The following is a 25768-nucleotide window of genomic DNA, read 5'->3' as shown; positions in this document are numbered from 1 at the left end:
CCTCGGCCTCCCACAGTGCTGGGATTACAGGCTTGAGCCACCGCGCCCGGCCCCAGCAGTTCTTAATAAAAAGGCTAGGTAGGCCATCCCCTATAAAGGGGTTTACATGATCAGCCACTCAGCATGTGTGCCTGACAGAGGAAAAGGGAAACCTCTTCTGGTGAAATATAATCTGGAAACCACAGACACAATGTCTGTCATAAGATAAATTATGAGGCCTGTAAAGAGACGAGACCATATGACTGATAATCAACTGTGTAAAGAAAACACACTAGACACGGTGACACATACTCCTAGTCCTAGATATTCAGGAGACTAAAGCAGGAGGATTTCTTGAGCCCAGGAGTTTGAGCTGTAGTGCACTATGATCGTGTCTGTGAATTAGTCACTGCACTACAGCCTGGGCTACATAGCAAGACCACATCTCTTTTTAAAAAAAAGTGTAAAATAATTATGATTAATATTTTCAAGAAAATATAGAAAAAATAGATAAATGCATGAAAAGATGGAAAGCTTTACTAGAAAATTAAAATCTATACAGAGATTTAAGTGGGCTTTCTAAATTGAAAATACAATATATGAAGTGAAGAGCTAGTTTGGTAGATTTAACATTAGATTCAATGTAACCAAATACAGGATTTGTGGGCTTTGAGACATATCAATAGAAAATACCCAAATTGAAGCCCAGAGATAAGAGAATGGAAAAGATACAAAGGAATGTAATTTTAAAAAGGCCTAATATGTGCATAATTAAAGTCTCAGAAGCAGAGTAGAGAAAGAATGGGACAAAATTAGCATTCAAAGGGACAATGGGTGAGTCCATTTCAAAGTAATAAAAGACACCAACCAACAGATTTAGAATTTTGGTAAACTCCAAACAGAGATAAATACAGGGAAAACCACACCTGGACACATTGTAGCAAAACTGCTGAAAATGTTAAATACATCATTTATGTGTTGCCTTCAAAAGAGCAACAGTGAAACTGACAGCTAACTTTTCAGCAATAATGAGGAAAACAGAAGGCAATGGAATGTCATTCAAAATGCTGCCAAACTAGATTTCTGCCCAGTGGAAAATGTCCTTTTTGATGAAAGTGAAATACAGACATAGAGAGAGAAAATAACTGAATAACTGTCACTACTAGTAAATGTATCAGCCTAACTTAAATACTAAGTCTGGGCATAGTGGTGCCTGCCTATAATCCCAGCACTTTGTGAGGTTAAGGTGGACAGATCACTTAGCCCAGGGGTTCGAGACCAGCCTGAACAATGTGATGAAACCCTGTCTCTACAAAAAAAAATTTTTTTTAATTAGTGAGTATGGTGACATGCACCAGTGGTCCCTGCTACTTGGGAGGCTGAGGTGGGAGGATCATTTGACCCTGGAAAGTTGAGGCTGCAAGTGAGCTGAGATCACGCCAATACACTCTAGCCTGAGTAACAGAGTGAGACCTTGTCTCAAAATAAAAAATGAAATAAATGCTAAAGGGAGTTCCTTAGAGGAAAATGATCACAGATGAAAACATGGACATGCTGGGGGGGAGGGAATGAAGAAGAGTAGACAGGATAAATATATAGCTGTATATAAATTGACTTTATAAAACAATAATTGAAATGACTTGTGGAGTTTAAAATATATGAGGAAATAAAATGCAAAGCAAAAAAATACAAGCTTGTATCTCAAGAGTATAACATATCAAACAAATAATTTAACAAGAAAAAGAGAAAAACAGAAATCAGGATACACAGAATGTAAATATAGCACAGAGGAAAATCAACAAAGCTGAGATTTGGTTCTTAGAAAAGATGAATAAAATTAAGAACCCCCTATGAATAAAGACTGATAAGAAAAAAAAAAGAAAAAAACAATATCAAGAATGAAAAAGAGAATATTACATTGTACATAAAAAATGTACTAAAGATGTTCAAAGACAAAAAAGATATTAACTATTTTATAATGATAAATTTGACATTGTTTGGGCTAAAATGAGGAAATTTATTGAGAAGCCAAGCTTACCAAAACTGACAGAAGAAAATAAAATCTGAGTAGTCTGATACTAGGAATGAAATTGAAGCAATATTAGTAAAAATTTGTCCACAAAGAAAACTTGAGGCATGGATGACTTTACTGTTAATTTTTCTTAATTAAGAAGAAATAATATCAAACCTTACTTAAACTTTTCTAGAGAATAGAAAAAAGAGAATATTTTCTAATGTTTTGTTTTTTTAATGAGGCCAGTATGGCCTTAATTTCAAAACCCGACAAGGACATTAAAAAGAAAGAGAAATTATTTAGCACCGTATCTTATGAAGATAGATCCAAAAGTCTTTAATGAAATATTTACAAGCTGAATTTGGCCGTATTTTCAAAAAGCACAATATAGCACAATTAAGTATGGTTTATTGCATGTATGCAAGAGTGGCTTATCATTCCAAAGTAGATCAACATAAACCACTATGTTAACAGAGAAAAAGGAGAAAACCATTTGATCCTCTTGATGGGTGTCAAAAAAATTTGACAAAATTCAGTGCTCATTTATGATTTAAAAAAAAACTCTTAGCAAACTAGAAATAGAAGGGAGCTTCTACTAGAAATAGAAGGGAGCTTCTATTTCTGGTTTGCTAAGAATATAATATAAAGAATATCTACAAAAAACTATAGCAAAGGTCATACTCAAAAGTAAAATATTAAACACTTTCCTATTGAGTTAGAGAATGATACAAGAGTCCTCTCTGTTATTATTTCTATTCAACATTGTGCTGGGAGTCTTAGTAATAGAATAATATTTAAAAAAGAAAAAAGGGGGCCGGGTGCAGGTGCTCATGCCTATAATCCCAGAACTTTGGGAGACCAAGGTAGGAGGATCACTTGAGTCGAGGAGTTCAAGACCAGCCTGGACAACAGCGTGAAACTCCATGTTTTTGAAAAATAGAAAAATTAGCCAGGTGTGGCGGTGCATGCATGTAGACACAGCTACTCTGGAGGCTGAAATGGGAAGATCACTTGAGTCCAGGTGTTTGAAGTTACAGTGAGCTATGATTACACCACTTCATTCCAGCCTAGACAACAGAGTGAGACCTTGTCTCAAAAAAAAAAAAAAAAAAAAGAGAAGAAGAAAAAGAAAAAAGGAATGGGATTGGGAAGAAATAAATTGTCACTATTTCTAAGCAACATGATTATTTATAGAGAAAATCCAAAAGACTCTGTAGACATGCCATTAGAATTAATATGTTTAGAAATATCACTGAATGCAGTCAGTATAAAAAACAATTGTACAGTAGCATCAAAAAGAATAAAATACTTAGGAATAAATTGAACAAAAAAGCATAAGGAATGAACACTGAAAACTACAAAACACCATTGAAATAAATTAAAGAAGTCCTAAAAATATTTCATGTTCATGGGTTGAAAGGCAATATATATTTTTTATACTTTAAGTACATGTGTAGATCGTGCAGGTTTGTTACATAGGTATACACATGCCATGGTGGTTTGCTGCATCCATCCCCCTGTCATCTGCGTTAGGCATTTCTCCTAATGTTATCCCTCCCCAATCCCCCTACCCTCTACGATCCCTCCCCTAGCCCTTTACCTCCCAACATGCCCCGGTGTGTGATCTCCCCCTCCCTGTGTCCATGTGTTCTCATTGTTCAACACCCACTTACGTTTGAGAACATACAGTGTTTGGTTTTCTGTTCTTGTGTCAGTTTGCTGAGAATGGTGGCTTCCAGCTTCATCCATGTCCCAAAGACAATATTGTTAAGATCGCAGCATTTCTCATATTAATTAATTCACAAATTCAACAAAGTCCATATCAAAATTCTAGCTGTATTTCTTGCAGAAATTCACAGGTTGATCCTAAAATTAATGTGGAAATACAAGGGAGCCAGAATAGCTAAGTCAACCTTCAAGAAAAAAAGACCAAAGATAGAGGACTCACAATTCTTAGTTTCAAAACTAGTTACAAAGCTGCAGTAATCAAGACAAGGTGGTGCTGGCATAATACTAGACATAGAGATCAATAGACTATAACTGAGAGTGTAGAAATAAACCTATACATCTCTGCCAATTGATTTTTGACAAGGACGCCAAAACAATTTGATGGTAAAAGAATTTGAAAATAATTTTTTTAAGAAATAGGGCTGGGCAACTGCATAGACACATGCAAAAGGATGAATTTAGATTCCTATCTCATACCATCTACAAAAATTAACTCAAAATGAATCAAAGACCTAAAGATAAGAGTTAAAACGATAAAACTTGCTGAGTGTGTTGGCTCATGCCTGTAACCTGAGCACTTTGGGAGGTAAAGGTGGGTGGATGCTTGAGGTCAGGAGTTCAAGACCAGCCTGGCCAACATGGTGAAACCCCATCTCAATTAAAAATACAAAAAAAAAAAAAATTAGCTGGATGTGGTGGCAGGAGCCTGTAATTCCAGCTACTTCGGAGGCTGAGGCAGGAGAATTGCCTGAACCTGGGAAGGGGAGGTTGCAGTGAGCTGAGATTGCACCATTGCACTCCAACCTGGGCAACAAGAGCAAAACTCCGTCTCAAAAATAAATAAATAAATAAATAAAAACAACACTATAAAACTCTTAAAACATAGGTGCATGTCTTCATTACCTTGTACAAGGCAATAGTTTGTTAGGTATGACATGTAAAGCTCATGCAAAGTTCCAATATATGGGATGGCTGATAGTAGATTTGTAATTACTGTAGTGCCTCCAAATGGTAAGTTGGCCAAAGAAAAAATAGATGGATTGGACTTAATCAAGATTTAAAACTTTTGTGCTTTAGAGGACACTATTAAGAAAGTGAAAAGACAACCCACAAAATGGGAGAAAATACTTGCAAATCATATATATCTGATAACAAACTAGTATTCAGTATATATAAATAAATCTTAACTTCATCAGTAAAAAGACAAATACCCCAATTAAAACTAGTCAAGGGGCCAGTCGCAGTGGCTCACGCCTATAATCCCAATGCTTTGGGAGGCCAAGGCAGGTGGATCACTTGAGATCAGTAGCCTGAGACCAGCCTGGCCAATATGGTGAAATCCTAGCTCTACTAAAAATACAAAAATTAGCCAGGCACAGTGGTGCCTGTAATCCCAGCTACTCAGGAGGCCGAGGTGGAAGAATCACTTGAACCCAGGAGGCAGAGGTTGCAGTGAGCCAAGATCATGCCACTGCACTCCAACCTGGGTAACAGAGAGAGGCTTCATCTCAAAAATAAAATTAAAATAAAACTAGTTAATGGATCTGAATAGACATTTTCCAAGGAAGTGATACAAATGGTCAACACACATATGAAAAGATGCTCTACATTGTTAGTCAATGCAGAAATGCAAATCAAAACCACAGTAAGATACCACTTGCCACTCAGTAGGATGGCTTTAGTCAAAATGATGGATAGTAACAAGTGTTGATAAGGATATGAAGAAGCTGGAACCTTCATACACTGCTAATAGGAATGTAAAATTATGCACTGCTTTGAAAAACAGTTGGTAGTTCCTCAAGAAATTTAACATAGAATTAACATATACTCTATCAATTGTACTCTTAGGTGTATATCCAGAAGAATGGAAAACATATACAGAAACTTAGACTTGAATGTTATAGCTGCATTATTTATAATAGCCAAAACTGGAAACAACCAAAATATTTATCAATTGATGAATAGATAAGCAAAATGTGGTATATCCAAACAATGGAATAGTATTCAGCCAGAGAAAAAAAACCAAAACTACGATACATGGTACAGCAGGAATGAACCTTAAAAACATGCTGGATAGAAACTAGTCACAAAAGACCAGATATTGTATGGTTCAATTTCTATGAAATGTCTATAACAGGTAAATCTATGGAGATAGAAAGTAGATCAGTGGTTGCCAGGGGCTGAGGGTGGGAAGAAATGAGGGATGACTACTAATAGATATATGGTGGGATTTTTATGTGTATGGTGATGACAGTGTTCTGGAATTATGTTATGACTGTTGCACAACTTTGAGAATATACTAAAATCCTACTGAATTGTATAGTTTAAAAGTGTAAATGGTATTGTATGAATTATAATTTAATTAAGAAATTTAAAAGTCAATTATATTCCTATATACCAGCAAAAACAAGAAATTATAATTTTTAAAACAGCATTTACAATAGCATAAAATATCAACCTAGTAATAGAATAACAAAAGATACTGAAGACCACTACATGAAAACTAAAAATTATTGTTTAAAGGAAATTAGTGAAAACATACATTAAGATACCATTTCAAGGACTAAAAAGTTTATTATTGTAAAGATGTCAGTTCTCCTCAAATTAATCTTTATATTCGATACCATCGGAATTCCAGCAGGGTTTTGCCATTGTTGTCATTTTTTTCTGAAATGACCAGCTAATTATAAAATTCATATGAAAATTCAAAGAACAGGGTAGTCAGGGTGAATTTGAAGGAAAACATATTTGGGCAACCTACATTACTAGTTATCAAGAACTGTTGTTAAACAGTAGATAATTAGATGTTTATGTGTAGAGAATGTGATGTAGGCATAAGGATAGACAGATTAACCAATGGAATGGACTAGAGTTCAGAAATACACCTACAAATAATACAGTCATTGTTTCTGACAAAGGTGACAGTGCCATGCAGTGGAGAAAAGACAGTCTTTCAATAAATGGTACTAGATCAATTGGATGTCCATATTGAAAAAAATTGTATGTCAACCCTGACCTACAAACTTATTTCCAAATAGACGGCTGATTTAAATGTGAAAGAGAAATAATAAAACTTTTAAAGTAAAAAAAATAGGTATTCAAGACCTTGGGATAGGCTGGCTTTTTTTAAAACAGGGCATAAAAAGTTCTGATAAAAACATGATGAATTTGTTTACTTTAAAATTAGGAACTTCTGTTCATCAGAAAGATACCATTAAGAGAGTGAAAGATGCAACTCACAGAATGTGAGGAAAAAATTGAAATACGTATACCTGCCTGTTATGGGCTGAATTGTGTGTACCCCAAAATTAATATATTGAATTCCTCAGAATGAGACTACATTTGAAGATAAGGTCTGTAAAAAAAATTGAATTAAAATGTGGTCATTAGGGTGAACCCTAATCCAATATGACTGGTGTTCTTATAAGAAGAGGAAATTAGGATGCAGACACACACAGAGGGAAGATCATGTGAAAACATGGTGAGAGATAGCCATTCACAAGCCAAGAAGAGGCACCTCAGAAGATGCCAACCCTACCAACACCTTGATCTTGGACTTGTAGCCTCCAAAATTCTGAGACAATAAATTTCAGTTGTTTGAGCCACTCAATTTGTGGCATTTTGTTATGGCAGCCTTGGCAAATTAATACCCTGGAAAGAACGATAATATATAAAGAACTCCTATGTGTATAAGTAAAAGATAACATTTAAAAAATGGGTACCCAATTGAACAGACACTACAAAATAGAGGATATCAAAAAAAGTCAAGAGCATATGAAAGGGTATTTAAGTTTATTAAACAATGCAAGAATGAAAATCTACAAGATACCGCTGTAACCATCAAAAGGACTTAAGTGGAAAACAAAATACCAAGTATTGATAAGGCTATGTAACAACTATTACCCTTAATCATTAATGTGAGTATATATTGATACAATTATTTCAGAAATTAGCAGTATTTATTAAAGCTTAACATATGCATTCTACAATAGAGCATTTCCCCTTGCATATTATATGATAGAGTATTTCTTCTTTTAGGTATATACCAGATAGAAGTGTGCACATATGTTCACCAAAAGATGTATTTTGGAATATTCATAGTGGTACTATCATATAGGCCCTAAAATGGAAACTGGCCAAAAGCTCCTCCGCAGTTTGATGGACAAATAAATTGTGGTATGTTGACCCGATAGAATTCTACAAGGGTCAGCAAACTTTCTTAAAAGACCAGATAGTAGGCCGGGTGCGGTGGCTCAAGCCTGTAATCCCAGCACTTTGGGAGGCCGAGGCGGGTGGATCACGAGGTCAAGAGATCGAGACCATCCTGGTCAACATGGTGAAACCCCGTCTCTACTAAAAATACAAAAATTAGCTGGGCGTGGTGGCGTGTGCCTGTAATCCCAGCTACTCAGGAGGCTGAGGCAGGAGAATTGCCTGAACCCAGGAGGTGGAGGTTGCGGTGAGCCGAGATCGCGCCATTGCACTCCAGCCTGGGTAACAAGAGCGAAACTCCGTCTCAAGAAAAAAAAAAAAAAGACCAGATAGATAGTAAATATTTTTGGTTTGCAGACTATAGATCTTCTTCATAGCCATGCAATTCTATCTTTGTAGGTCTTTGCAACCCAAAAGCAGCTGTATATAATATGTAAATGAATAGGCGTGGCTATATTCCAGTAAAACTTTATTTACAAAAATAAATGGCTGGCCCATGGACTATAGGTTCCAACTCATGCTACAGAGCAAGGAGATTGAATTACCTGTGACTGCATACAACAATATAAATGAATATCACAAAAATAATGTTAAGCAAAAGAAGCCAGGCACAAAAAGGTAATACTGTATGATTCCTTTTATATAAATAACAAAAATAAGCACTACTAACTCTCATGGCTTGAATTGTGTTTCACAAAAACATACATTGATATTCTAATCCCTGGTACCTGTGAATGTGGTCTTATTTGGAATAGAATTTGCAGATGTAATCAAGTTAAGGTGGACCCTAATCCAATATGACTGGTGTCCTTCAGGCAAAGAGACAGAGACACAGAGAAAACTCCTTATGAAAAGTCCATATGAATACTGATGAAGAGGAAAGACAATGATACAAAGACAGATTATATAATAATATATAATATTATATAGCAATATATAATATCTCATGCATATAATCAAAGCGTGAGATTATAATTATGCTCCCACAAGCCAAGAAATGTCTGGAGCCATCAGAAACTGGAAGAGTCAAGGAAGGATCCTACCCTAGAGGATTCAGAGGGAGTATGGCTCTGCCAACAACTTTATTTCAGACATTTAGTCTTCAGAACTGTAAGAGAATACATTTCTGTTGTTTTAAGCCACTCAGTGTGTGGTATTTTGTTATAGCAGCCCTACCAAACTAATATACTAATCTGTGCTGTTAAAAGTCAAGATAAAGGTTACTTTTGACAAAGTTGAAATAGGACACAAAGATGGTATCTAGGGGCGCTGATACTTCTCTGTTGCAGGTAGTACTGAATGCTGTATATATTATTTCCTTATTAAGTTGAGAACTTTCACCTTTTCACTTAAAGGAGACACTTTACAGCTTCTCTTTGGCATATCCAAATTGCCACCATCACTACTCTTGTGCTTTGGGGCCATTATTAAGTAAAATAAGGGTTACTTGAACACAGGTACTGTGATACCATGACTGTTGATTTGATAATTGAGCCAGCTACCAAGTGACTAAGGAATGAGTAGCATATACAGCCTGAATATGCTGGACAAAGGAATGAGTCACATCCAGGGCAGAATGAAGTGGAACAGCATGAGATTCCATCATGCTACTCAGAATGGTGTGCAATTTGAAACTTATGAATTATTTATTTCTGAAAATTTTCATGTATTATTTTTGGACCAGACTTGACCTTGGGTAACTGAAACTGTGGAAAGCAAAATCACAGATGAAGGGGGCTACTGCATGTAGTCATCCCAAATCTTAGGAACTTATGCATATCCCAATTGTACAATTCAATTTTTATATGCAAATTTATATATCCCCAAGTAAAGATACACAATTATATCTTTAAACATAACATACACACACTGTTTCTCAGTAACTGACACAATGAAGGTGCAATAGATTATTCTGCTAAGGTTGTGACACTAAATTTGGGCCTTTTTAAAACAATTCAAATTTCAGTTGTTCTAATCCTTTGTTAGATGGTGTTATTAAATGATACAAACTGATATTTAGTTCCCAGAATATAATTGCAAAATGGCTATTTCCAAATGTGCTTTCAAGTTAAACAAATGTGTCAATATTGTATATCATCAAATTATAGGAGTATATATAAAAACAAAAATATGCACCTTAGGGAACATAAAATAATTGAAAATTCTTTTCATGCTTTCTACATCTTGTATTAGTCTGTCTTCATGTTGCTGATAAAGAAATATCTGAGACTGAGTAATTTATAAAGAAAATGAGGTTTGATGGACTCACAGTTCAGCGTGGCTGGGGAGGCCTCACAATCATGACAGAAGGCTAAAGGCACATCTTACATGGTGACAGACGAGAGAATGAGAGCCAGGCAGAAGGGGAAACCCCTTCTAAAATGGTTAGATCTTGTTAGACTTATTCACTGCCGAATGGTATGGGGGAAACTGTCCCCATGATTCAGTTATCTCCTATGATGCCCCTCCCACAACACCTGGGGATTATGGGAGCTGCAAAATCAAGAGATTTGTGTGAGGACACAGCCAAACCATATCAAACTTTTTGAAAACATTCTTTTTTTTTTTTTTGGAGACGGAGTTTTGCTCTGTCTCCAGGGTGGAGTGCAGTGGCACAATCTCGGCTCACTGCAACCTCGGCCTCCTGGGTTCAAGTGATTCTCCTGTCTCAGCCTCCTGAGTAGCTGTGACTACAAGCACCTGCCATCATTCCTGGCTAATTTTTTGTATTTTAGTAGAGACAGGGTTTCACCATGTTAGCTAGGATTGTCTTGATCTTCTGACCTTGTGATCCACCCTCCTCAGCCTTCCAAAGTGCTGGGATTACAGGCGTGAGCCACTGCACCCATCCAAAAACATTCTTTTAGCTGCAGTTTCTCACATATAATTCCAGGAGATAAAATTCTTGTAAAATTTGAGGAAGAACATTTTTGTTATTTTTAAGATATGGCAATGCGAAACATATTTTTAAGTTGTAAAAACAAAAATTTAAAAAATTTTAGGCCCATTCTTAGTATATGAAGATTAGACATTCAACCTTCTTTTCTTTTAAATACATCCTAAATAAGAATTATAGGCTTTGCTTAATTTGAAGAAAATCAATTTGACATTAATAAATTTATTTTCATTTGCAGTGTCATTCTGAGTATGAAAATTTAAGGTACTTGGGGCCGAGTGCAGTGGCTGATGCTTATTATCCCAGCTCTTTGGGAGGCCGAGGCAGGTGGATCACCAGTGGTCAGGAGTTTGAGACTAGCCTGGCCAATGTGGTGAAACCCTATATCTACTAAAAATAGAAAAATTAGCCGGGCATGGTGGCAGGCACCTGTAATACCAGCTATTCGGGAGACTGAGGCAGGAGAATCGCTTGAACACGGGAGGCGGATGTTGCAGTGAGTGCAGATTGTGCTACTGCACTCCAACCTGTGTAAAGAGGGCAAAACTCTGTCTCAAAAAAAAAAAAAAAAAGTGTACCTGAATGAATACAAGGATAAAGCCAATCCTTAAGCACATTGTGTGTACATTTAAATATTAGTCAAAAAGCAGTCTACTTTTCTTTATATTCTTTGGTGTATATGTGCATTAAGTTGCAAAATCAAGGACTCCAGTGTATTCCTTTTCTTCATAAAGTAAGTAACAAAATGATAGTAAAGTACTTGGCAGAAAAATGAAAAGGAGATTCTCTCATCATTTAAAAAAAAGTAAAACCATGAATTGCATATGCTATGATTCACGTAAATGGAGAACTGCAAAAGTCAAAGTAGTATTAAAAAAATACTCCAGTAGCTTCTGCAGAGACCAAATTATTTGAATTTATAATTAGAAAGGTACACTAAGCATGTGAGAGATTCTTGCTATTTTCTATTTATTGCCTGGAATTTTTTTTTAAACGAAGTGATCTTTGCCCCCCCCCCACCAAGCTGTTAATAACACTGTTAAAGTAATTTTAAGTATTTTCTTTCAATACATTTATATTTGATATTATTAATAAGTTTACTGTAAATACTTGGAACTGGGGACTTCATAACAAGTTAATATAATATGTGGCAAAACTATGAAAATATTTGCATCTCAGATTAGACAGTGATGGAATGTGGAATATGCTATCTTAGAGGATACCTAAGAGTACAGCTAGGCCGAGTGTGGTGACTCACACCTGTTGTCTTAGCACTTTGGAGGCCGAGGCAGGTGGATTGCTTGAGCTTGCAGGTTTGAGACCAGCCTGGGCAACATGGCTGGTATCTACAAAAAATACAAAAAATGGCTAGGCGCAGTGGCTCACGCCTGTAATCCCAGCACTTTGGGAGGCCAAGGCGGGCAGATCATGAGATCAAGATATCAAGACCATCCTGGCCAACATGGTGAAACCCCATCTCTACTAAAAGTACAAAAATTAGCTGGGCATGGTGGCCCTCGCCTGTAGTCCCAGCTACTGGGGAGGCTGAGGCAGGAGAATTGCTTGAACCCAGGAGGCGGAGTTTGCAGTGAGCCAAGATCGTGCCAGTGCTCTCCAGCCTGACGCCTGGCTACAAGGCAAGACTGTCTCAAAACAAAACAAAACAAAAAAACAAAACAAAACAAAAACTGTCTCTACAAAAAAATAGAATAATTAGCTGGGTGTGGTGACCCTCACCTGTAGTCCCAGCTACTCAGGAGGCTAAGATGGGAGGATAGCTTGAGCCTGGGAGGCCGAAGTTTCAGTGAGCCAAGATGGCGCCACTGTACTCCTGCCTGGGTGATAGAGCCAGACCGTTTCTCAAAAGAAAAGAATACAGCTTAGATTAATTTTTTTCCAAGAACCTTATCTTTCTAATTATCAATATTTATAAGCTTATATTTGCTAATAAGACAAACTCAGACAATTCTCAGGAGGTAGGGAGGGTGGCAAGGTAGAGGGAGCACTTATTTTCCAAGTACCATTCATAACAAAAATACAGCAAAAAGATTTTTTCAGGTAGTATATATATGCTAGTATTCTCAAACAAACAAGCAAAACTTTCATACAGTCCTCATTCCTGACAAGATTTGCCAACTTTGCCTTGAAATTTTTGGGAGCCCTCAGAATATCTCCAATTAGATTCCCAGATCCTAGTTATTGTAACTGGGAGCAAGTGTGTATAGTCATTGTGCACCACCTTGTGGCAGTGTTTAGATATGCATCTTTTTAGAAGTTCTTGTATTTAAGAGACAAAGGCCACTCTTTATTCCTCATTGCAAAACAGCAACTTGCAAAGCTTTTCCTCCTAGACTTCCCACCTCAAAATAATAGGTCCCTTCTCTAAATAGTTTAAATGAATCTTTTGGGAAAGCTAAAGCAACTGGTACAACTAGAGAGAGAATTGTTGAGAGATCAGGCTCTGGAATTAGACTACCTTGAATTTGAATCTCAAATTTGCTACTTATTAACAGCATAATCTTGAGCACCTTACTTAACCTCTCCCAGAATTAATTTTCTCATATGTGAAATTAAGATATAATAGGAACGTTATAGGCAGACAACCAAGAGTGACTAGACATTGAGGAAAATGTATAATATGTGAAAGTCTAAAATAAGTAAATAGAAAATGTATGAACGAGCAATAGGATAATTCAGGAATGTCATAAAACTTAATATAAAACTTTAGTAACCTCAAAGAAATTAAATATTAAATTGCAACCATAGAACTCAATAGGATGTCATTTTATTAAAAAAGGAACCAGAGCAAGCACAGAGAAGTAAAAATTATGTTTCGAAAGAAAACTGGAGGGCTCAAAGATGAAATCAGTACCTTCTCAATGAAAGCAAAGAGTCAAGGAGACAGGAAATGTAAGAGAAAAAGGAAGCAATTTAAGAGCCTAATACCTAACTTACAAGTGTTCAGGAAAGAAAGAACAAACAAATCAGAAAAAATAACTTGAGAAAACTTTTTAGAATTGAAATGAGACAGAAATCTTTGCAGTAAAAAGGCTTAATGCTAGTTAGGATGAATGAAAGGTCTATAAATAAAGCGTAACTGCAATATTTCAGAACATTATGGATAAAGAGAAAATTGTAAATGCTTACAAGGAACAAAAATTAAAAATTGGAATAGTCTTTTTTGTGAGCAACATTGGATGCTAAAAGTCAATTGACTTAAAATTCCAGGGGGAAGCCAGGCGCAGTGGTTTGTGCCTGTAATCCCAGCTACTAGAGAGGCTGAGGCAGCAGGATTGCTTGAGCTCAAGAATTCAAGGCTGTGGTAAGCTATGATCTCACACCTGTACTCCAGCCTGGGTGACAGAGTGAGACCCTTTCTCCAAAACTGTAATAATAAAAATTAAAATTCCAAGGGAAAAATGATTTTGAATCTTACGTTCTATGCCCAGCCAAACTACTAAGTATGAAAGTAACAGAAAGATAACTTAATACATTCAAAGAAAGATTCAGAAAATTTTACTCTCACACATCCTTTCTTAGGCAGTTGCTTGAAATTGAGCAGCAGTAAAACAAGATGTTAACCAAGAAAGAAAAAGCCCAAGAATCCATTTTTAGTAGATTCAGCCCAGGAACTTAAGGAAAGGAAGTTCAAAGATGACAGTTACAGGACAGGTCTAGATTGCATTAGGAGGCAGATAGAGGATTCAAGGAAAGCAGCATCTATGAGGGGAGAATAAATGGGTGAGGTATTCTATGTATTTGCTTTTACCTGTGAACTATTGAGTGAACTTAAACTTAAGGTGGATATTGCTATACTAAAAGGAAGGCTGCAAAACTTCAGGGGAGGCAATGTGCTGCGCAAGGAAGACAACCACTCCACTTGATTCTGCATGAAAAATATTTTTACCTTCTGTCTCTCAAATCAGTCTATTCTCTGTAACTCTAGTACCACCACCACTCTAGAATTACAATCATTTCTTGTTTAGATTTCTCAGCATCCTTTTAACTGGTTTCTTGCATCCTTTCTGTCTTACCTCAAGTCTGTACTCCAGATTATACTCCATATAGTGATGTTTTTCAAAATGCAAATCTGTTTATGCCTCCTGTTTGGTTAAAACACTTCAGTGGCTTCCCATAGCTCTTAGAATCTAAATCATTAGCATCCCCTAAAAGGTTCTATGTTGTCACATGGTTAGCCAGTCCCTAAGCAGCAATGTGGTGGTAGCTGCTATGTAGCCTTGCCTCACTTCTGTAGATTTGGCTGGTAAGGACACCCTAATGGATTTAGACAGTTTATTATTTACACAGATGGCAAAGCAAGATCAACATGGTATTAGCTGCTTACATCCTCAGTTCCACAGGATGATACCAAACTAGAGGGGTCAGATGACTTGATGACATGAATGGTGGATTGGTTTGATTTTGAGAAGTGAACTCTAGGCTGCAGCTAAGCAGTTTTATCTGAAAGGGGCAAAGTGGAAAGTTCCGTGCCTTATTGGAACAGGTAGGCAGATGAGAAACTGCCTCATGGCAAGTCTTCTGCAAGATAGGGGGTCTTCTGCAAGGTATAGAGAAAATGTGAAATAGCCTTTGATAGCTCCTCATAAGACTGCCTATCTTGCCAGTTTGAGGATGACCACAGGACATTCTGCCAACAGTTGAATCTTACCTACATGGTCTATGTGGAGACATGCAATTGCCGTGGTGCCATGGTGGAACTGTTCCCCTACAAACATAGGCTACCTTTGCTACCACTATAGTTTCATCTTATGTACTTTCTCTTATTTGCTAGCATCAGTCATACTGACCTTTCAGTTTCTCCAGTGCGCCATGCTTTTCCTTGTCATAGAGCTTTAGCATATGCTATTCCCTCTGCCTGAACCCCACTTTCTCCTTTTTCTTGTTAACTTCCCCTCTTTCTACACTACTTAGCCCAACATTCCTGACCAGAACAGTTCCCGTTATCACATAGCATGGTGTACCTCTCCTTCACAGCATCCAGAACAACTTTAGTTTTAAAATTATTTATATAATCTTGAATTGATGTAATAATATACATTAACATATTTGTTTATCACTTAATTTTCAAATGTTTTTACTTAATTGCATTCTATCTTTTCATCTCTGTGAGATATATAGATATTATTTTTAATATTTTTTCCCAAATAAGAGTCTATGTTAGAACTCATTTTTTTTACTTTATTTTAGTGTTCCTCTGTTTCACCACTATGTTTTTCCTGTAAATACATTAAATATAAGGGAGCATACAATAAGCAAGAGGCACAAAGAACATGCCACAGGGGCCCAAAGGAGAAGGAAATCAGATCAGGTGATGACCATAGACCTCCAACCCAGAGGTGCCATTTGAGTTAGACTTGAAGGTTGAGGCTGGGCACGGTGGCTCAAGCCTGTAATCCCAGCACTTTGGGAGGCCGAGGCGGGTAGATCACGAGGTCAAGAGATCGAGACCATCCTGGTCAACATGGTGAAACCCCGTCTCTACTAAAAATACAAAACATTAGCTGGGCATGGTGGCACGTGCCTGTAATCCCAGCTACTCAGGAGGCTGAGGCAGGAGAATTGCCTGAACCCAGGAGGCGGAGGTTGCGGTGAGCCGAGATCCTGCCATTGCACTCCAGCCTGGGTAACAAGAGTGAAACTCTGTCTCAAAAAAAAAAAAAAAAAAAAAAAGACTTGAAGGTTGGTAGGCATCCGGTGGGCAAGGAAGTGAAGGTCTTCTAAGACAAGAGATAGTATCAAAACTACAGTTATAGAAAGGCGTGGGACTATTTGAAGAATGGCAATTGAATGTGTTTACATGGATGTAGGGTTAATATGGGTGCCAGGAAAGGAAGCTGGAATTGGAGAGTGCAGGACCTTGAAGATGGAATTGATTTTTGTTGGAAGTAGGAAATAACTCGCGTTTCTAAGTGGGCAAAACAATGTGTAGAATAAATTGTAGCATGGAGGACTGGATTCAAAGAAACCAGTTCTGGTTTAAGTGAGAGGTAACAGGATCATGACTTGGGACAAAACACCTGAAGCAGTGAGTCATGACACACCTCACAAAGTTTAATGTCAAAGCCTTTCAGTCAGTGACAAATAGGAATACACTTGTATTTGAGGAATGTTAGGTTTATTTAATGTACTGCAGCAAAGGAGAGCACCATGGCAACAGAACCGTGGGTCATCTCAGGGAGCCGGGAGAATTTTCTTCTTACAGGATTTCAGAATCTTATTATAGGATTTCAGTGTGTGCTGGGTGACTCTTAGGAAAGGTTTAGGGAAAGCAGAGGTCAGCTCTAGATTTGATGCTCTCAAGAAGTAAGATATTGGGTATTTTGGTACCTTTTATTTTGGAAATGAGAGGATTTAATAAATAGTAGTCATCTGTGCTAGCCAGAAGAGGGGGATGTTTCATTATTTTTTATGGTTCTTGAGGATTGTTTTCTCTAGTTTCAGAAATAATTACATGATAGTCTTATCTCTGTCTTTTACTGTGGTTACAGAGTGGTCTTATCTGGGTATTTATATTCTGAAAATTGTTTGTTCACTTGAGAATGCTGTGGTTTAGCTGTCAGCTTCCAGCCACCAGGTGTTTTCTTTTTACTTTATCAGTACCCAATACATTAATCTGCACAGCCCTAAGGACCAGCCGTTGCCTCATCCATTCACCCCAGGCTGCTATATATATATAGTCATTGTCTAGACGTGTCATGACTTGGAAAAGCTCGATTGAACAATGGGACCAAAAATGAGGAGTAAAGGACCAAGAAATGTTGTAAAGGTTTTCAAGCTCTCCACTACCTCCAGCATTTCTGGTTCACTTAAAATCTGTGCTCAAGCAAAAATAAGCTGATTTCAGCTACTACTATCTGTGATTTGCTGCCTTTGGGTATTATGCCCTCTACCCGGAATATCTTCTCTTGGTCTCATTCTCATGTTCATATTTCTGTCTGTCCTTCAAGGACCAGTTCAAACATCTCTCTCCTTCCCCATGCTATTGTTGAAAGCTAAGATCAAGAAAAAGCTGATGTAAAATACAATAAATGAGGAATAAATTATATGTTTGGAGATATTAATTCTAACTTAGAGGAGTCAAGATGGAAGCAATCTCTCATTTCTGTGAATTTATATAGCAAATTCCCTAGATCCCTAAAGCATTTAATTATATTTATTAAATATGTATTATATGCTGTTTACTAACTTCTGTCAGCAGTATCATCAAAATGTCATGATGTTTGCTGCTGCTTTTTTTTTTTTTTTTTAAGCATGTGGCAGGGTGCTAGATCCACAGAAGAGTCAAGGTCAACGTTGGTTTCCTTGTTTGTGTGTGTGTGTGTGTGTGTGTGTGTGTGTGTGTGTAATTTTTTTTATTAAAGAGATGGGATTTCACCATGTTGGCCAGGATGGTCTTGATCTCCTGACCTCGTGATCCACCCGCCTTGGCCTCCCAAAGTGCTGGGATTGCAGGTGTGAGCCACCGCACCCAGCCAATGTTTGCTTCTTTCCAGGATTTTCAAGCTTAAGTACAAAGCAGCAAGAGAGGTTTTAAACTTCACCCTCATTGTTACCTCATTTACTATAAAAGTTACTGATATGTGGCCATATTTGGCCCTATTTTATACACACACACACACACACACACACACACGTACACACACACGTAAAATATATACCAAGGAGGTTGAGAGTATTAAGTTATATATATATATATGTGGTATAATATATATATATATATCAGGGAGGTTGAGAGAAGCTTGCAGATGGCTAGATGTTTCATGTTGGGACTAATAGTGAGACAGGGAGACAACTTATTGAAAATATATTTTAAAAATTACCAGGCATGGTGGTAAGTGCCTGTAGTCCTAGCAACAGAGGAGGGTGAAACAGGAGGATCTTTTGATCCCAGAAGATTGAGACTGCAGTACTAATTATTGTGCCTGTGAATAGCCGCGACACTCCAGCTTAGACAACATAGCAAAAGCCCATCTCTTTATTTAAAAAAAAAAAAAAAGTTACATGGATTACAAAACATTTGAGGAAGTGTAAAAAATCAATATTGTATATTATCTGAAATGAAGGAAACTGGATGAAAATTATATTAAATTAACAATAATAAATGTAGTGACAAAGAGTTTTGTTTTTGTTATATTAATTTAGGAATGACTGCCAGCAAAAAACCTGGGAACCGAGAATGCAATCATCCTTGTAAAAATAAACATACATGTGGACATGACTGCTGTGAGTTCCTTAAAACAAGTTTATTTCAAGTGTTCAAAATTAAAAGGTCTTTGGTGGATAGTAATGACATCCTAATTATCTGTTTATGATATTTATATTATGCAACTTATAACTCTCAAATAATTTTTTTTTTTTTGAGACGGAGTTTCGCTCTTGTTGCCCAGGCTGGAGTGCAATGGCGCGATCTCAGCTCACCGCAACCTCCGCCTTCTGGGTTCAGGCAATTCTCCTGCCTCAGCCTCCTGAGTAGCTGGGATTACAGGCATGCGCCACCATGCCCAGCTGATTTTTTGTATTTTTAGTAGAGATGGGGTTTCACCATGTTGACCAGGATGGTCTCGATCTCTTGACCTCGTGATCCACCCGCCTCGGCCTCCCAAAGTGTTGGGATTACAGGCGTGAGCCACCGCGCCCGGCCAAATAATTTTCTTTCTTTTGTGGGCAACATGAAAAAAGTAAATACTAGATTTGAAATTTTAAAGAAATTTGACTTTATATGTATAAGATCTGAAGTTTAAAGAATCTGAAGCTTCTTTTCATAGGTAAAATTGGAGTTGCACGGAAGTCAGAAATTAAAGAGTCAACAATTTCTTCATATTTGTCTGATTTAAGAAACAGGAATGCTGTTTCATCTGTTCCTCCAGTTAAACGTCTGAAGGTTAGTTTTAATAACATTTTTCCCTTTGTTCTGTAATTAAATGTATATAAATATATTTGTTCTGTGTATCAATTAGGTAGATATCCACAGTGTACTTTAGAATTACTTGTGGGCTTGACTAAGAATATTACCATTATTCATAATTCATCTTCCCTTCTTTCTTCCTTCCTTTTCTTCTTCTAAATCTTTCTTCTTTCCTTCCATCTTCATTGAGCACCAAGAGTATGCCAAAGTGCTAAGATGCAGTGATGAATAAGACAGTCTTATTCCCAATCATAGAATTTGTAGTTGAGTGAGAGATACAAAAGTAAACATGCTTTTTCAATATAGTGTGATGAGTGATTCTGTGACAGAAGTATAACACACTTAAGTTTAGATAGAAAATGTACTCAATCCACATTTGATGGAAGGATTCCTAATAGATGTGATTGAGACCTGAAGGATAAGCCAAGGATGGAGGGGCAGGCATCAGAATGATAGTAGGAAGGGATAGCTAAATATTCCAGACATAGAGATTATACAAAGGGCCAGAGGTAATAAAGAAAGGGAGAGAGGGAAATCTTTAAGGAAACTCTTTCTCATTAATACAGTATGTCTAGAATTCAATTACAAGTAAAGGAGTAGAGAGAGATGAGGTAAATAGGAGCTAGATCATGCAGACCTTTTTGCTATTTTAAGGAATTAGACTTTATCGTGAAAGTACTGGGAAGCCAATGAAAAGTTTTAACCAGTGACATGATCAAAATTGTATTTTATAAAGATCAGTCTGGCTGCAATGTAGAAAAGGTATTAGAATATGATAGAATAGGAACAAAGGGACTCATTAGGTGGTTTTTCCAATAATCTCAGCAAAGTAATGGCTTAGTTTAGGGTAGTGGCAGTAGCAATGGAGAGAAGTGACTGGGTTAAAATATTTTTCAGAGGTAGAATTACTACCTTGCTACTTCATTGGTCATAAAAGACAAAATAGAAGGAGGAGTTAAAAATGATGCCCAGCTTTCTGGTATTAGCAACTGGGAGAAAAGCTTAGCCTCGTTCTGGTAGATATTCTGAAGGAAAAGCGAGTTTGCTGGAACAGGATAAGTTCAATTTGGGAAATATTGAATTTAGAGGGCCTACAAGATGTCTAGATAAAGATATTCTACAGACAAGTTGGCTATAACTGTTTGAAAATCAGGAGAGAGAGCTAAGCTAGAAACAGAGATTTGAGAGTCATTCACACATAGATGATAATTGAAGCCACAGGAATAAATGAGATCTTTGATTGAGAATGTGTAGTGTAAGAAGAGACCTAGTAAAGAATCATGAAGAATGCCGACATTTAAGAAGGGCCTGAGTGAAATATTAGCGTTGGGAACTAGCCTGAGTTTCTCCTAGTTCACTGATTTGGGAACTTTATGTACCAGCAGGAATTTTGTTGTTTGTCTCATGTGTTAAATGTTCTTGATGTGAAACTGAGAGTTTAACTTATTTTTGTTTCATTAATAGATGCAGATGAATAAGTCTCAAAGAGTGGACCTTAAAGAGTTTGGTTTTACTCCAAGACCTTCCCTTCCTAGTATATCAAGGTACAAATATAATGTTAATATCTAAGGTAAAATATTTATCATAAACTCTGTTCCTGCAGGTAACTACTTATTCAAGGAAAGATAGTCACTGGCTACCATCAAATCACAGTTATCATTTAATTCCATAATGAAGCAATAACATCATAATGGTTTCATTTTCTTTGCTACCCTGAATTTATTTAGAACTCCACAGTTAGGGAATAACATTCATTAAATCGTCTCTTTCCTAGGAAACTTTCTATCCTATGTCATTCCGTTAGGCTTTCTCTTTATAGGGAATATAAATCAAGTGACAAGAGTATACTTTAAAAATGGAAATCATGTTGGTGTGCAAAGTCTAAATTTCCATTTAGAGGCTCAGTCCATATTAATAATATCTCAGATTTATAATTTGAAAATTACACATTTGCACATTATCTTTTCTGACTTAACACCATGGCCCATACAATGAGCCATAAAATTTTTTATCCCATTGTATAGATGGAAAAACTGAAGTTCATATTCCTAGTTAGCAAGCAGAAGGCCTTAGGTGGTAACTCAGTGTTCTTTTCCTGTATCATGATGCCTACAGGACAATCATACATGTAATTTCCTTTTCAGATAAGGGCATTCTGTATGCAGTAATGACATTCAATATATTTAAACTAGTACAGAGCAGGAACTGACTCATCAGAATAGATGCCAGCACTGCTTCTAGAGATCCTGGCTTTTGTTATCTAACTAAGGGCATGTAAAGATGTCTAAGTATTGGTCACTTCCATTAAACACCTGTTTATTTGCTATTTTGTTTATATGAATAAGTAGTTTTCAGGCTTAGATAAATTTTTGTATTTTCTTTAACACTTTTATGGTTTTATCTATATAAAGGTCAGAATATTTAAACTTATCTGAATTGCCTATAATGGAGCAGTGGGATCAGCATGAAATCTGTGGAAAATTTAGACAAGAACCATCTGAATATCAAGACAAAGGTAAATTACCATTGATACTTTCTTGAGAGAGTGAATTATTTGAATTGACAAGTAATGTTATTGAAACACCAGCATCTGAATTTATTGTAATTATTAACTTGGCAACATTTTTCTCTTAGATTACTGAATTATTTTCAGATTCTTGGGTCTGTTATTCAGATGGTCTATGTTTATCATATTTTTAAAAAAATCTCTTTTCTACATAATGTTGACTATTAAAGATACTATGAGGAAAATCTTAGCAAATAAGGGATCCTTGGGTATAAAGAGTAATAAATGCTGAATGATTACATTCATATATATTTAAAATTATTTAAAATAGTTTTATGTTTATAAAACTAGTCCAGTTTTACAAAATATCAGTGTGACCTTGGGCAAGTTATTTAATCTCTTTGGGCTTTAGTCTTACCTTTAAAATGAAGGTATTGAACTGGGTGACCTTTAGCATCTCTCCAGTTCTTAAACCTATGATTCTTAAAACTTCTATGTTAGTATGAGAATATAACTTAGGTTATGGATATAGCTAGTGTGTAATCTAGATTTGCTTTTTGTCTGTCATTAATGAGATAATGCATTTTGTCTGTGTCTGTCATTAAATTAATGAGAGAAATTCAACACTGTGTCTGGTTCATCATTACTCTGGCTCCTGCCATTAATATAGCATAATTTCCCTGGATCATGCTATTAACAGTCAGCCTGTTAAAACATATGAGACAATCCTGGCCATTGAGTTATTTCAAGTGGCTGTGTGTAGAAATGGTAAGCTTGGGGATTTCTGAAAATAATTTCATGTGTTCAGCATTGGCTTCTGTTGACATTCTTTTCTTCATGCTGTCACTTTTTTTTCCTGTAGTCATAATTTAAGATTTTACGGAGGCAAGGGCTGGAGTATTCACTACCTCTTAATGATACTATGGCAGCCATTACGTTCAATATGAGATCAAGAAAAGTTCCCTAATCTCATCTGGAGAATCAGAGCATTTATCCAACTTATTCAAAGCCTGAATATCATTGCAAAGTAGATAGGAAGTATAAAATTGTCACGCCTTTTATATTTATCTCTGTTCAATATGTAGCCCTCTAATTTATTTCTTCCTTATACTACTGCACTATTACTTGTCCTGCACACACGAGTTTATCTTTCCTTCTGCTTATTTTTGTGTTATATTTACATGGTTTTCCTACTTTTCTTTCCCACTCACTATTCCAAATCCAATTTATATTATGATATTAAAGCCTCACCTAGATACTTTAGCTCCCAGTAATAATTGTATCCCTGTTTTATTGAGTGGGCGGCTTTTTTTGTTGTTGTTGTTGTTGTTGAAAGAGCTGTATGGTATAGTAGTTAAGTTCACAGGATCTGGAAACAATCTGTCCAAGTCCTAGTTCTGACTTTTAGTGTAACCTTTCATAGTCTTTAACCACTTTGTGTAAACTCCTCATCTGGTTATATTTTAGAGGGTTTTAGGATTAAATGAGATAATGTATGTAAAGCTGTTATAGTTTCTGGTACTGTTAGTAATGGTAATTGGATATACTTGTTATATTTTTCACATGTTAGTCTTTGGTAGCAAAACATACTTTAAATGTATTCAAATACTGTTTTTGAGAATGTTTTTTAAAAAGCATGGCAGTTTTATCTTCTGTATTCCAATTTCAAGAAGGGAAGAAGAAAAAATGTTAAAAATTATATGAGAAGCATGTTGAATCATAAGATTTAAATTAGAAGGGACCTTTGTGCAATTTCTCATTTTACAGTGAAAGAAGCCAAGACTCCAAGAGATTAAATGACTTGCCCAAAAATTGTGTATCTAATTAATGACAAGGCCAGAAATAGATTCCATATCTTTTGATTCCCAGCCCAATGCCATTTCTATAAAATGAAATTGACTTTTAGTTATCAGTGGAGAATTGAAAATTGAACCAGTAGTATATGAACTCTTTCAGCTTTTCACCCCACCACTCAATTATATATTTCCCTGTCTCTGCATTCATCTAACCATCTATTTGTCTTAAAAGAAAAATTGTCTTTTTTTCAATTCAAGGCATATCTCTCCTCCTGTAATCTTAATTCTATCCAATCCTGCTTTCCCTGGGGCTTTAGATGATCGTTATCCATCTCCTTTTTCCTGTATTTTCATTCTTTCCTTGCCACTGTGTCTTTCCCTTTAGTATAACAATATGCTGAAGTCTCTTCCTTCTTCAACTTCATGTCCTCATCTGGCTGGTCATGACTTTTTTTATTATAAATGATAAAATTCTACTCAAAATGACTTAAGCACAAGAAAGGGAAAAAATTGTTTCATGTAAACTGAAAAGTATCTGGCTTAATTCTGACTAAATCAAGGAACTCATGCCTCTGGCTTTCTCTCAATCTTTTAGCTATGCCTGTTGCTAATTGGTTTTACTTTTTAAATAGGGTTTCTCACACGGCATAAGTTAGTAGCCCCTAACTTATATCTTAACAGTTTAGCAGCCTCAGTGGAAAAAGGTAGTCTTCCCTGTTAGTTTTGGCAGACCAGAGCTCATGCTAACTGGCCTCAGTTGAGTCATGTGTTTATCCCTTGATCAATCTCTGTAACCTGAGGATTGGGTCATTATGTAACTGTGGCCCCAGGGAAGGCATGGTACCATGAATGATGGCCTTATAAGGATCACATGGAATTGTAGAAATAATTTCCCCAAAGGAAAGGGAGGGTACTCCCACTAAAAGAAAGGAAAGCATATCAGGCAGACAAAAACCGGAATTCTCGAGTCCCTGTACCCTCTATCTCTTGCTTTCTCATCAAAATAATAATTAATTGAAAGAGGACCATCCTGACCAACATAGAGAAACTCTGTCTCTACTAAAAATACAAAAATTAGCCATGCATAGTAACACCGGCCTGTAGTCCCAGTTACTCAGGAGACTGAGGCAGGAGAATTGCTTGAACCAGGGAGGTGGAGGTTTCAGTGAGCTGACATTGTGCCACTGCACTCCAGCCTGGCAACAGAGCGAGACTCCCATCTCAAAAAAAAAAAAAAAAAAAAAAAAAAAAGGAGGCCAGGCATGGTGGCTCACGCCTGTAATCCCAGCACTTTGGGAGGCTGAGGCAGGCAGATCATGAGGTCAGGAAATCGAGATCATCCTGGATGACTCAGTGAAACCCCATCTCTACTAAAAATACAAAAAATCAGCCAGGCATAGAGGTGCATGCCTGTAGTCCCAGCTACTCAGGAGGCTGAGGTGGGAGAATCACTTGAACCTGGGGACGAAGTTTGCAATGAGCTCAGATCATGCCACTGTACTCCAGCCTGGACAACAGAGCAAGACTCCATCTCAAAAAAAAAAATCTACAAAGAACTAAAACAAATATACAAGAAAAAAACAACCCCATCAAAAAGTGGGCGAAAGAAATGAACAGATGCTTTTCAAAAGAAGATATTTATGTGGCTAACAAACATGAAAAAATGCTCATCATCACTCGTTATTAGAGAAATGCAAATCAAAACCACATT

General features: G+C 36.6%; 1 protein-coding gene across 15 annotated transcripts in view; it reads left to right on the top strand.

Annotated features, from left to right (window-relative positions):
• The window catches only part of HFM1 (helicase for meiosis 1), a 122148-nt gene that overhangs the window by 85381 nt on the left and 10999 nt on the right, over nt 1-25768 (top strand). For 14 of the 15 annotated variants that reach the window (XR_004259746.1, XM_032247856.1, XM_032247861.1 and 11 more), the window contains 4 exons: nt 18993-19073; nt 19616-19731; nt 21220-21299; nt 22167-22270. Coding sequence is in view for 14 of the 15 variants with exons in the window: in XM_032247856.1 (XP_032103747.1) it covers nt 18993-19073; nt 19616-19731; nt 21220-21299; nt 22167-22270 (381 nt within the window). In the remaining variant the exon portion in view is untranslated. Of the gene's footprint in view, nt 1-18992; nt 19074-19615; nt 19732-21219; nt 21300-22166; nt 22271-22931; nt 24541-25768 lie in introns of those variants that run through there. The other variant, XM_032247865.1, reaches the window with a different exon arrangement.

The sequence above is a fragment of the Sapajus apella genome, unplaced genomic scaffold (genome assembly GCF_009761245.1).
Source record: "Sapajus apella isolate SASKATOON/1434 unplaced genomic scaffold, GSC_monkey_1.0 scaffold64, whole genome shotgun sequence".
In the NCBI taxonomy this organism is placed as follows: Eukaryota; Metazoa; Chordata; class Mammalia; order Primates; family Cebidae; genus Sapajus; species Sapajus apella.
Note: the sequence above shows the minus strand (reverse complement) of the source record. Positions and strands in the feature narration are given on the sequence as shown.